The 14,078-nt window shown below is 40.8% G+C and overlaps 1 protein-coding gene across 1 annotated transcript in view; it reads right to left on the bottom strand.

Annotated features, from left to right (window-relative positions):
• Positions 1-8,586: 8,586 nt before the first annotated feature.
• The window catches only part of LOC137166406 (inter-alpha-trypsin inhibitor heavy chain H3-like), a 33,246-nt gene continuing 27,754 nt past the window's right edge, over positions 8,587-14,078 (bottom strand). Inside the window, exons 19-22 of the mRNA XM_067568110.1 lie at positions 13,567-13,771; positions 11,490-11,662; positions 9,208-9,319; positions 8,587-9,116 (exon numbers count right to left, since the gene is read on the bottom strand). Coding sequence (XP_067424211.1) covers positions 8,972-9,116; positions 9,208-9,319; positions 11,490-11,662; positions 13,567-13,771 — 635 coding nt within the window. The 3' untranslated portion in view covers positions 8,587-8,971. The remainder of the gene's footprint in view (positions 9,117-9,207; positions 9,320-11,489; positions 11,663-13,566; positions 13,772-14,078) is intronic.

Below are 14,078 nucleotides of genomic sequence, written 5' to 3'. Positions count from 1 at the left end.
TGTTTGTAGTTAGTTTTTTTTAACATAATGTTAAAAAAAGTGATATCTGCAGCAGTAACATAAATGATGACAGGTTATTAATTATGAATCTACAGTGGAGGCTGGATTAATAATTAAGGTTGTGAAGTGTTTTATTTAGTCACATTTTAAACCTAATTTTAAATTCTTCCATCCTTCTAATCTTCAGGAACAAAAAAAGCATCATTTTTCTGGTTTGCAATCTAGCATGGGTATTTTTTGGCAAAGTTTGGTATGATGTTTCACAACTATTGGAAGATATTTCACAACAATTGGACATTTTATAATAAAATATACGATGTAAGGGTAAATTTTTTCAAAAGTGTCTAGTTACTTGAGCCTAAGTCCCATTTTCATTGGAACTACATACCTAGGTCACTTTTGAAAATGGGACGTAGGCTCTTAAGTCATTTAGAAACTTTTGAATATTTTACCCTAGGTCTTCACACTATTTTTTGTAAAGAGATATTTCAAAATCATCATGTCTTTAGAATTTCAATCTGTACAGACTTTGAACCCAAAAATACTTTGTCATGAGCCAGCATTTTTTTTAAAGTTTGTGGGAGGTAATCTTTCCATATATAGTCCATCTACAGCCAGATTTCACACACCATTATTTTGATATCATTTATAAAAAGAGAGACAATTTTTAGACAAAAACATTGATACAATTAATTTTGTAAACAGATACAATTTTAGGCCCAATTTTTTAGAAATGTAAACACAGTGATTGTGCACCATTATCTGAATTGCTTGTGTAATCATGGTAATATGCACACAAATTGAATACTACATATCCAGCAACATGCAGTTTGACAGAACAGACCACCAAATGACTGATCACCACACCCCCAATTTACCATATTGTAAATATACCAAAAAATGTAAAGAACTAGAGATATTAGGATTAACCTCAGTGTTGGCATTATACAATATTGATACTGGTTCGTACTGGAAATATTATCAACTGACTTATTGCAAATATGGATTTACAGTCCACTGCCCCCACTCAAATATGGGGCACCTAGCAAAACACAGATTCTCTTCCACTTTAACTGCCGTTGACAGCAAGAAACACCAATATCCCTAGGTGTAACTATATAATAAGAAAATGGGGAGCTAGGGAGGAGGCAGCAAACAGAAGAGAAAATTTTGTTTGATGCAGAAAAGACTATTTAAATTAGTCCTGCCTTTCTCTTTCTTTTGTCTACATGTCCTGACTACATCCGTATGCTCTCTCTGCTCTGGTATCTCCTCCTTCCCTCTTAAATCACACTGAACCAGCTGATGGTGGAGTAAGAGTTGTGTGCAGTTGGGAGGAAGCAGTTCTGACAGTTCTCTGCCTCAAGGTCTTTGTGAGGTGGATTCTGTCATCCTCAGCACTCCCCTGCAGAGATCATTCTTTCCTGCATCACATAGACCAGGGAAGGAATCTGTAGTAACAACATTTTCCTCCTCTGCACAAACCTGGGAAAGGGTTATCAGGCTATTACAATGTTAGGCAGAGACAGCTGAGAGGCGCTGAGGATATGCTCACACCTGACAGCTTAGCCACAATGAGCCGATGAGACCTGCATTTTGCCTTTCACCTCTAGAGGGCTGATTCATCACCACATATTAGGGCTATGTACACACTGACGGCGGCAAATTCTCTGCCGTCAGATCTTTCATTCCGGTTCGATTGAGCAGTAGTGAAGACACGCTCAATGGATCCGGAAGTCAATCTAGTAAAACCACCTTCCCCAAAAAGTGCAGCGCTGCGTTGGATGGGAACACGTTTCCCATCGGCACAGTGCAGAGGAGATGGCGCAATAACGGGAAGTTACAAAGTCAACAGGAGATACTCAAGCTACTCTGCATAGCTTACATAACTTGTGTCGACTGCCGCCGAATTGTGCTGGCAGTGTAGGCCTGCCCTCAATAAGAAACTGAAGATAAGGTTGAGCCCCACATTGCCTTGTGACCCATAATTGCTCAGGCTGAGTGCTGCCACCGGCTCCCATGCCTGTTGCACTCACCTCAGACCATCATTTTCATTGTGAAAGTTATTTGAATACTATCAACCCTCCCTGTCCAGAGAGAAAATCTTAGGTTTTTTTCCCTCAGCCTAATAACAATTAACTCGTAGAATCAAAATTCTGAATCAAGCAAATTTAATCTAAAATAATCTTACTCATTTCCATGGCTGACTTCGTTCTTCCCCATTTCTCCTCTTGTCCTCCAGTTTATTCTTCTATAACTTGATTTTCATCTTTTTTCTTCAGTTTTTATTACAGTCCATGTTTTCCCTCAGACTCAGACTTCTGTCCATTTCAATCTTGTCAAAGTGGTTGTTATTTTTACTGTCTGTTTATAACCCTCAGTGACGACAGTTTGCACCTTATTTCTAACCCAGATCTGCCGGCCCCCCTCACCTCACACGCACACCCTCGCTGGGGTCTCCGCCCCTTAACCCCCTCACTCCCGTCCCTCACCAGCTTGGCCTCCCTCACATACATGAGCTATCCTTTTTAGTCACCCCATAAACCACACAGTAGTCGGCTTTCCTCACACACATTCATGTGGTTTTCCCCTCAGACCTCCACACCATGCCCAGTTCCCTCCGCTCCAGCGCCCTCACCTCACACACACTCGCCCTTGCCTGGTTCTCCCCGCCCGGAGGCACCTCACATTGCCCTCCTGCACCCTTGCCCTGTTCCCGCTAACTCCCTCATCTCACATGCCCATGCCCTCACCAGTCCCCCTTACCTCACCACACTCCTTTGCCATGCCTGTTTTTCCCTTCCCAGCCCCCTCACCTCACATGCTTACATCCCCACCCAGCTCCCCCCACCTTCGCCTGGCACCCCCTCACTGGGTTCTCCCCCTGCAAGCCTCTTTCCTCAGGCACAACCTCTTCCCCTCTCCCAAGCCTCTTGTGTGCACTTACCCCCATCTGGTCCCTCCTGAACTCTTTCACCTCTCAATCCCTAATGTGCTCTCCCTCACCTGCCTCCACTCCCTCCCTCCCGCCCCACCACACCTCATGCACTCACTGTAGCCTGGCAACACCCTTCCCCACTCTCCTCACCTTGCACACATTTGCCCTTTTCCCATTTCCCCTTCACTCATCATCCCAATACTCAGCACACACACACCCTTCTTCCCTCCCCTCCTCTTTTCCCCTAGTTTCCCTTTCTGCCTCACTTGCTACTGTTTTTCTGCTGCCATTAGTGGGCGAAGTGGGTTTGAGGCGGACCGATAGACACTGAGGGAAGTTCTATGCAGTCTCCATGCAGCTATCCCTTCAAGGGAGGGAAACGCTGCTGCAGTAGCTTCTTCCTGCCTGCAGGTTAGCCTGCCAGGACCCCTCAGAAAACATGGGCCCCGTCCCATAGCGGCAGGAGAGGATAGTATCGATATAGGAGGGAACCTGATTCTGCTCATCCTGGTTTCACAGTGGTGTAACTGCATTGGTTCACTGCAGCCATCACTCCTGATTTACAGAGTGCAAGTTTTAACACAAAGCGGGGCAGGCAGAAGAATAGAGGCAGGGGCAGGATGCTCATCTGTGCTGCTCCTTCTATTTTTCCACTGGTCAGAGTTGAGAGGCAGAAAATGTCGGTTGTGTGGCACATCCCCTTCTTCCTCCCTATATGTACCTAAAGTTAATTCTTCACCTTCCGTCTAACTAGAGAAGGGAAATTTACCCCGACATACTTTAGACTATTATATAGTTTAAATGATATCTGTGTGATTTTCAACTGCATTCCATTTATCTTTCTAAAACAATGCAGCCTTTTTAGCTGATCTGATTAAAACTGGACTCTTAGCTATTAATAAAAGTGGCAATTGAATGGCAAAACTACATTAACGTTGTCTATGTGGCCTTAACGCTGTTCACTTTAAGCAATGTCCCAATACTCCCTGTTAACACACAGCTGTTCATTGCCAGCCCCACAGCTGCTGAAATGTGTACAATCTTTTCACCTCCTTTACACCCATTCACTCTCACCCACAGGATTCAGGCTAGCATTATTAAAGGCCATTTTTCTTTTTTGTATTGGTGCATGCATGCTTTTGTCTCTTCCAAAGATTTAGTGGATTACCCATTATTATCCATTGCCCTGGATAGAACTTGACAGACTGAGACCATTTTGACCTGCATCACATCAATAGTTTGATCTCTAGCACTGTGCAAAATAAAATAAACCAAGAAACTTTTTTGAAAAATTGCTATTTTCCCCCAGTGCTTATATCTCCACAACCCATACCTCACATGACTCCCAAATTTTGGTCACTAACACTAGCCTGTACCCTCCCAAGGGACACCAAACTTCAAAGCATGTCACTTTTAGAGGATTTAGAAAGTTAACCTTTAAACAGAAGTGGTGATGCAATCTTAATTATAGTGGCACTGCCAAGCCACTACAATGTTCTGGAGCAAAAATTAAATACTACATTTTAGAATAATAGATATGCTATAATTAAGTGTACATGCTTCTCTAATGTGATCAAGTTTGAGTGGGATAATCCTACACATCTGTTTGTGGAGATTAACTGTAAATCTGTGTAATCTTTGCAATACAATAGTTTTCTAACAATGTCTTTACAAATAATTGTATGCACAAATGGGGTCTACGTTTCCTCTAACCTACGCACTTAACTTCCATTAACCATAATGACAGCTACACATGCCTCAAATAGGGAATGAACGACAAAATTAAGAGTAAAATACTGAGTTGAGAGACACCGAAAAGTGTGATGAACTTGTCACAGAACCCTTATAACAATTCTGTTGTGCCTAAGCATTCAGAACTAGAGCTGTCTGGAGAACAATGACAAGTCTGTTTTGTGACAGTTTTTGAGATGTCAAAATTTGTATTCATTCCACAGTAGAACAAAACCAAAATCTTTTGAATGTTCTTGCAAAACAGAATTGTGTCAAAACAGCTGTTTTCACAATGAAAAAGCTCAGCTTTTTGATTTCCCTCTCTGGTCAGAAGTGACTGGAGCAGCTAGGACTTCAAAACTTTCCTGATGGAATTACCATCAAAACAGATACATCTCCACAAAATGTTTCAGCATTGACAAATCTACATATTTTGATGAAATTTAAAAGGTGTTAATTTTTTAAGATGCAAAGATACACTGTGGACGAAAGTTACTTTCATCATGATTCTGCTTCCTTACAGTAGTCACCCCTAAAAATTTGCCAGTTTTATCATACCAGTTGGTAAATAAAACAAGGTTTTCTTATCATATGGAGTATTCCTTAACCAGCTATAGGAAATACCTAGAACACTGCATATACTGTTGTAACCTTATTTATCAAAACCAAAAATTGGCAGATAGAGAGATTGTGTGCCCATTGTAGTAGCATGTATCTTCTTTACATCTGCTCTCCCATTTTTCATTACTAGGATTAGCATGAAAACAGGATAGATCTTTCTTCAGGATTCTCCTGGTCTGGGGTTCATCTTTCTACTCATAATCCTTTGGGCAATGTTCATTTTAACAGAATGTGCAAAATATTTACAGTAAATGACAAATCTTATTGTTATATTTTGCTATGAATAAAAAAATAGACCTGATTCACTGCAAAAGGTATTGTTTTTCCCTCGCTTTAGTGGTGGCTGGGACACAGGCCTGGTCTACACTGGGGCCTCAGGTCGACTTAAAGTCACTTAAGTCGACTTAATTACACCCGTATCTACACTGGCACCACTCAATTCAAATTAAGGTGCCTGTAAAATCAACTCAAGACCACCTCTGCAAGAGGTGTAGCGCCTAAATCAAATTTGTTAAGTTGATATAGTGTCAGTGTAGATGCAAAGCAACTTAATTCGAACTAACAGACCTCCGGAATGTATCCCACAATGCCCCGTTTTTGACTGCTCTGGATAGTCGCGCTGTGCTGCTCAGTGGTCACGCTAGCAGGAAAGGTCCCCTCCCCTCTAGCCCCGGGAAGATTTGAATTTTCATTTCCTGTGCTGCCAGCATGGAGAGAGATTTGCACAGACTGGTCGCCACATGTCTACTGCAAAGCCCAAACATGCTCCAGCATGGAGTCGACCAGAGGTCTTAGACCTCATCGGGCTGTGGGGGCGAGGCATCCGCTCTGGCTCAGCTCAGAGCCAGCAAAAGGAATCTAGACATTTATGGGAAGATAACCCAGGGCACGCTGGAGAAGGGACACCAGAGGGACACTCAGCAGTGCCGTGTGAAGATAAAGGAGCTGCATCAGTCGTATCAGAAAGCCAGGGAAGCTAACAGCCGTTCTGCCTCCTCGCCCAAAAAAATGTAGGTTCTATGATGAGGTGCATGCAATTCTCCGTGGGGATCCCACCACGGTGCCTCCCTGCAACATCGATACCTCTGCTAGGTCACAGTCCATGATCAACGATGAGGACTCCGTGGACGAGGAGCAGGAGGAGGCTGAGGAGAGCAGGGTGAAGGAGAGCGGGGTGGCCGTTCTCCCCGAAAGTCAGGACTTATTCCTGACCCCCAAGCAGTCCACCAGCACACAGGACAGCACAAATGATCCTGGGGAAGGCACATCTGGTGAGTTTTCTTTCTTATCAGCATTTCTGTCCTTGGACATTGGGGGGGGGGGGGGCACAAAGGGGATCTCAGGCGTTTCGGTGAATGATCTGGGGGTTACCCAGGGATCGGTTTTTTTATGTGATGAGAAATGCAACGTTTATCAATTGATATCTCAGGGAAAATTTAATGTATGTAATCTATTATCCTTCAAAAAACTTTTCAGGAGAGGGCTGCCTTGTTCCTCCCTCCACAGTAGGATTCTTCGCTGCAATCAAGGTAGCCAGCGGCATGGCGGAACACTGCTGGTACCTCGCTGCGTCCAGTAAATCTGTGTTTTAAAAATAGCCTCCCCTCACCCACAGTATCCGCAGTTCTTCTCTGTCTTGCTTTAAAATACAAGCAAACATTTTCCCCCACCACGCCATCCGCAGTTCTTCTCTGTAAGGGTTTGCAATACAAGCAGAGGTTTCCCCACCACCACCACACCACGCCATCCGCAGTTCCTCTCTGTAAGGGTTTAACATACACGCAGAGAGAGGAAATCATTTGCTACATTGTATCATGGGATTATCATCTAAATTGTTACATTTGTATTGTTTTCTTCACTATGTTGACTGTGGCTACCTTGTTATTTTTAAATGCCCCTCCCCCCCCAGTTTGGGAAGCCCATCGTGGCAAACCCCGCCACTATATCCTGCACATTATATCATGGGATTATTATCTAAATTGTTACATTTGTATTGTTTTCTTCACTATGCTGACTGTGGCTACCTTGTTATTTTTCAATGCCCCCACCCCCCACAGAGTTTGGGAAGCCCATCATGGCAAACCCCTCCACTATATCCTGTACATTTCCCAAAGTCACTAGCCTTCGTAGCAGAAGTCTACTTATGGCACTGCACACTTGCTTCACGGCTATGCCCACTGTAGATTTACCAACTCCGAATTGATTCCCAACCAAGCAGTAACAGTCGGGGGTTGCCAGCTTCCAGAGTGATGGCGACTCTCTTCTCCACCGTCCTCGCTTGTCTCAAGCGAGTGTTCACGCAACTCAGAGATGGTGCCAGCTCCGAGCACAGTTCGAGGAAAGTTGCCTTTCACATACGAAAGTTTTGCAGCCACTGGTCATCATCCCACAGCTGCATAACGATGTGGTCCCACCAGTCTATGCTTGTTGCCCTGCACCAGAACCTGCACTCCACAGACTGCAGCTGACTCGTTACAGCCTGCAGCAATCGGGACTTGTTTTGCTTGATGGCTTGTATCAGGGCAGCCTTGGTGTTATCAGTGTTGTCTCTGCTTCGCCTTCTTGCTCTATTTCTAAAATAATCGATAAGCTGCTCACGCTCACAATTATAGTGCAGAGTTGAGCTGGCTCCATGTCTCTGCAGCAGTGGCAATCGCAAGGAGCAAAAAAATGGCGCAAAAATACTTTTCATGTTTGTTGAGGGGGCAGAGGGAGGAGGGAGAAAGGGGGGAAGCAGCACTGTATCCTGGGACGATGACACTCATCCCAACAGCCACCGTGGCTAGTTGCACTGTGGGATAGCTACCTACATTGCACTGCTTTCTAATTTGAATTAAGGCGAGTCAGTGTGAACGCAACAGACCAGCACAAACAGCGTAGTGTGTACACTCTGCTGCGATTTCTATAAATTGCCTGCTGAAAGTCGAATTAAACAAAGTCGACTTCCCACAGCAGTGTAGACATAGCCTCAGTCAGAGGTTGATAAGCCTGATACAGATTGGCTATTGGAGTTGACTTTTTCAGTTCAGGTAATAGTGATTCATACTTTAAAATCCAGAGGTCCCAGGCTCAAATCCTGTTGTCAACAACCCACCCAGGGATGTGGCGGGTACACCAGCACCCCACACAATCAATCAAGCAGACAAATAGATCTGCAGATCTATGTATTTATGAATTCTCTTGAACATCAGAGGTGTCAGATTCTCTGTTATGCTGCAGATAGTTCATTACATTTATCTGATATCCTGGAATCTATGCCTTGTTGGATAATAGTTGGGATGACTAAACAAGACAGCAAGTTTTGAAGCTTTTATTGAAACCATTTGCGACTCAATTGCTTGTTTAAACCTGAGTTAAATGTTTTTCCAAATTTTACAGAGAGGATTCATAAAGCAGGTAAGCTTTAATAAATGAAGTTAATAAAAAAAATCTATTTGTTTTATGTGATCAAATAGAATGATTTTTTAGATATTGGTTGTGTGATGTCTGTTTAGGCAAACAGGACAGCTATTTTGCATTCAAGAACTGATCACACATAAACTAGCCTGATTCACTAGAAACTGTTACATGACAGTACTTCCAACCAGCACATCAATTCTGTAAGCGTATTATGACTTAGTGGCTGATTATTAGGAAGCATGACTCATTCAGAAAAATGCTCTCTTAACACACATCTGAGGATTAATTTGTAACTGTGTCAAATATACTGGAAACAATATAATCTGTGTGAACTCCATCAATTAGCCCTGTTCCATTGTTATGAACAAACCAGCAAGGAATATTAATGCCGTGGTTGGGATCTTTTCTGTAATCTTTCTGCGAGCCCCTGAAATAGAAAACATAAAACTGTGTAAATATCAATGCACAAGCTATAATTAGGGAAGGTAATATTTTCTAAGGAGTTGATTATTATTTACCTAGTTACTGTCAGTTTATTGTTTTTGACAATCATTGTGGCATCTGGTTTCTTGGGATCAGACCCAGGATGGATTTCAAGTATATCAAAGTCAATGTGGTGAAAAAATTGTCCTAAAAGTGAGAAAAAAATATCAACTGTTAACATTTCTTGCCTGTGGTGTGCTTTAAAAAAGTCATTTATATTCCTATGTTGATTTTTTGGGCTCTCTTAAGGATCTAGGTAAACTGGCCAAATTTTCAGCAGAATGTCAAATATGCATCCACACAATTTGTGAATACACTGATTTTGCATATGCATGATGAGTCATTGCATAAGCAAATACTAATGTTCATGATAAGTTAAGCATTTGTACGTGGTATTACCTGTTTAATACAAACTAATATTTTGTAAAATACTATTTAATAATAATTAATAATCCTTTACTCTTCTATAGTATATTCTATCCAAGGATCTCAAAGAACTTAAATATGAGTAAATTAATCTTCAAAAAGCCTTATGGAGGTATATATATTTATCCATATTTTACAGGTACTTTTTCTGTGCCTAAATTTTAAGTGACTTATGTTAAAGGAAGCCAATCTAGCCATACAGCTTCATGCAATGAGATTAGTTTTATGCAAAAATGGATGGGGTTGTACAGAGCAGATGTCTGGTTATGCAAATCAAATCTTCAAAAAGATGTTTCATGTACAAGACCATTTGTTTTAACAGCTGTAGTTCCTCACAACTGAAAATTTAGAGTTGCCAATAATTAAAATTAAATTATTTGATTAATCTAAAATAGATTATTAGGACTGCTTGGATTAGGGATTTTAGTTCAGACTCTTTTCTCCATAAATTGTGTCCTAACTCAAGCATGCACAGTAAAGTTTCTCTTTTTATCTCCCTTCATAAATTCTTCATGGTCACTTTGCTTTCTGTCATGTCTGTTCAGTTGCATCTGCTGGAGTCCCATCCAAGCAGCTACTGCTTTTATTCAACAATAAACACACATATTGGGAAAGCAACCATAGTTACCCTTTATCATCTGAACTGGTATAAAGCAAGGTTGTGTACTAGCAGCCACTCTCTTATCTCTATTTTCCTAGCAGCTATGAAAATGCTAATCCAAGATAGTCTGCCACAGGGCATTGGCATCCAATACCGAACTGACAGCAACCTCTTCAACCTCTCTCGCCTCCGTGCCAGAATTAAAGTAACATCAGCAATAATAACCGAACTCCAGTATGCAGATGATTGTGGTGTAGTTGCACACTCAAAGGAGGATCTACAAACAGCCCTTAACTGCTTCTCTGAAGTTTACAAAAGCCTAGGGCTAACCCTGAACATCAGCAAAACAAAAGTTCCCCACAAGCCTGCTCCCAGTCAATCATCAGATCCAACAAGGAAGGTCTACACTGACAGAGAGGAATTAGAACATATAGAACACTTTGCCTACCTTGGCAGTCATCTTTCACAGAGGGCAAACACAGATGTCGAGATTCAGCACAGAATCTGCTGTACCAACCTTACCTTTGGCAGACTCTCGCCCAGTGTTAAAAAACCATGACATCAGAACACACACTAGACTTTTAGTTTACTAAGCGGTGGTAATTCCAACTCTCCTCTACGGCTGCGAGACTTGGGTGACCTATAGAAAACACCTGAAAAACCTGAAACACCAGCACTTTCTCCGGAAAATCCTCCACATAAAGAGGGAGGATCGCTGCACTAATGCCAGTGTCCTCACAGAAACCAACATCTTCAGTGTTGAGGCCCTGATTACTCAGCACCAGCGGAGGACTGTGTACACATCCTTGATGCACACTTACCAAAACAATTGCTCTATGCCTAATTCACCAAAGGAGAACGGACACGGGGAGGTCAAAAGAAATGCTTCAAAGACACTATCAAGACAAACATCAAGAGATGTGGCATTGACACCACACACTGTTTTATTTTATATGGATCCTTTGGTGACTGAGGAGTCCAATCCTTAAGCCTCAGACTCGTTGGCAGACACTGCGGATGGCTGTACAGTGAGTAATGGGTATTTTAATAGTGCCTGTATAGGTGTAAAATGATAATCAAACTGAAATGAGATCCACTTTTCAAAGAGTTTGAGAGAGTTGGTGCAATAAAGAGAACAAGTCTGTAGATGGGTATTAGACCTAAAAGTTTGTCAGAGAGATCAATGACGAGAAGTGGGTGATAGTGAGTTTAAGCACTGGGAAAAGGAAAAAGAAAAAATAGTTCATAGTTTTGAGGCATCTGACCCATAGGCATTTTGTGAATTCATACCTAATAAGCCGTGGGTATGTTCCGACAGCTTGTGACTATCCAGGGTGTACAATCCTAGGAAATCCTGGTGTAGAGGATGCTTCTTCCAAACTTGGTGCAAAACAATAAAAAATGATACACCATCTCCCATTGAAAGCACCATATTTTTTTTCCTGTTGATTATCACAGTTAGACTGGGGAAAAAAGAAATCATAGTTAAGAAATCTTATGTTTTTTGAAGTTATTGTGGACAAAAACAGAATTACTAGAGATGATGAAGAACTTGAGAAAGAAAACCTGTATGGTAAACAAGTATGTTTTTATAAAAGAAAAGATTTCACCATGTAGACTGACTCGTGTGTGTGTATATTATTGAGACTCGGTGAAAAATTATCTTAGAGAAAGCAAACTCCTTGCTTTCAAATCTCTTTGCAAGCCACTTCTACTGAAACACCTACTATTACTGGCCACCTAATAATGGATAGGCTGAGACACAATTGGATATAGTATGCCTAAGTATTTGTTTATTAATAAAATGTATTGCCTTCATCAACACTTTCCTTGAATGCTGTATGCCACTATTCCCTCCCCTTTGACTATCTGAACTGAGACAGTAAACTCTCCAGACTGTTTCCATCAATGTTATATGCAGTTACAATGTTATATGTAGTTGTAGGCATGTCAGTCCCAGGATATTAGAGAGACAAGATGAGTGGGGTATTATCTTTTTTTGGATCAACGTCTGTTGGTGAAAGAGACAAGTGCTTTCAGGGTGGCTCGAAAGCTTGTCACTCTCACAAACAGAAGTTGGTCCAATAAAAAATATTACCTCACCCACCTTGTCTCTCTGATATCCTGGGACCAACACAGCTACAAATACACTGCATACAACGGAAGATATTGAATTTAGCTGTCTGAAATGGAAACTTTGCAACATAAAGAAAAAGGAAGCAAAACTTAACAGCGACATATACTTTCTGAGCAAATGCAAGAAACAAAAACTGAAGAAGAGGTCTGTGTGGCTCGAAAGCTTGTCTCTTTCGCCAACAGAAGTTGGTCCAATAAAAGATATTACCTCACCCACCTTGTCTCTGTCAATGCTAGTAAAATGAGGCTCCAGTTCTGATTCTCAACTATTTTGTATCTTGGACAGTCATTTATATCTGTACAAACTCCATATTAAATACTGCCATTTTGACCTGGTGCCTGGTATAAATAACTCCACACTGAGCAAGTAAGTGGAGAATCAGGCCCTACCTGATTTTTTATAGATATATATATCAACAGGAGAGATGTTATAATTCTTCTACCTATAAATGGCATGATTTTCATTTCTGAAAAAGATATATTTGTTACAATATATGTTTTGTCTTTGAGCAAAATTTTCGTGAAACTTAAAACTCTGACCATTTTATATGTAGAATGGACCACATCTAAGTTATTTCTCTCAGTTTGCCAGTCATTGTTGCACTGGGTACAACACTAAATCCTGTTTTGCCTTAGGGGAAAATTCTGCTCTCACTTATTATTGTAAATCCAGAGAAATGTACTGATAGTTACTCTGGATTTACACAGAAAAGCTGAAAGCAGAATCTAGCAGGATTTGAACCAATATTAGAATTTTCAACTTATCCTTTGCATGTTCATATAATGTATCCTGAATTTTAAAAGGATCTTCTTCTTTAGTAAAGCTGTGCAAATAACAGGATTTTCAGTTCCCTGGTTAGTCTAAAAATAAAATAAATATATAATAGAAAATTGTGGGTCAATCTGAAAGTGAAATTTTTTGAAATTTTTGGCAAACCAAAAGTACAAAAAATTATTTCTGGTCAAATGAAATGTTTCATTTTGACATTTTCTAAATGTAATGTTTCAATATTGACTCTTGTAAAATGTTTGTGATTGGTTTTTTAATAAAATTAAAGGAAATTGTTCATGTTTATTAGAACTTAAAATTTGAAACATTTTGCTGGTGTTGAATTTGAATTTTCCACCAAAAAAGTTTCAGATGAAAAATTTCACTCAGCTCTATTCTTTAGTGAGCAATAGCGTTTTTACAAATTTGAAAATTCTTGAATTATTCTGATATTTATGATACCCCTCTTGTCGCAGGGTGACTGTATCAAGCCAGGTGAAAACAGTCTTCTCTCTGCCAGTCTGGAAGGTGATTTTCTCAGGAGTTACTTCTAGTTTTAATTCCAGCTGCTTGTTTTCAATCCCAAGTTTTCCAAAATATGTTTTTTGGATCTTTGCATCACTGCTCACTCTTTTATCTCCAATAATCTGCCCATTGACTCTGATGCCTAAAATTAAAAAAAGGAAAGTTTCTGATCAGTATATGTCAAGGAATGACATGGAAAAATTAAGTTTGAGAAAATAAATCAGAGTTCAGAATCATATCAGATTATTGGGCTAAAGCATCATGTGTAAGGGCTGTAATGCAATGGAGAATCTGGCCTGGAGTCTTCTGTTAATGAGCATTCACTTTAGAGGAATAAGCGACCACCCACCAGAACATATGGAATAAAATTCTACTTGTATTAGTCTTTCCGTAGCTTCAGTGTTGAGAAGAGAAAGTTTGAGCCATTATTCTCAATCACTCATTTTAAG

This window comes from Emydura macquarii, unplaced genomic scaffold, assembly GCF_026122565.2.
Source record: "Emydura macquarii macquarii isolate MOO-44397 ecotype Brisbane River unplaced genomic scaffold, CSIRO-AGI_Emac_v2 contig_2846, whole genome shotgun sequence".
In the NCBI taxonomy this organism is placed as follows: Eukaryota; Metazoa; Chordata; order Testudines; family Chelidae; genus Emydura; species Emydura macquarii.
This window is presented reverse-complemented; position numbering and strand designations above follow the sequence as displayed.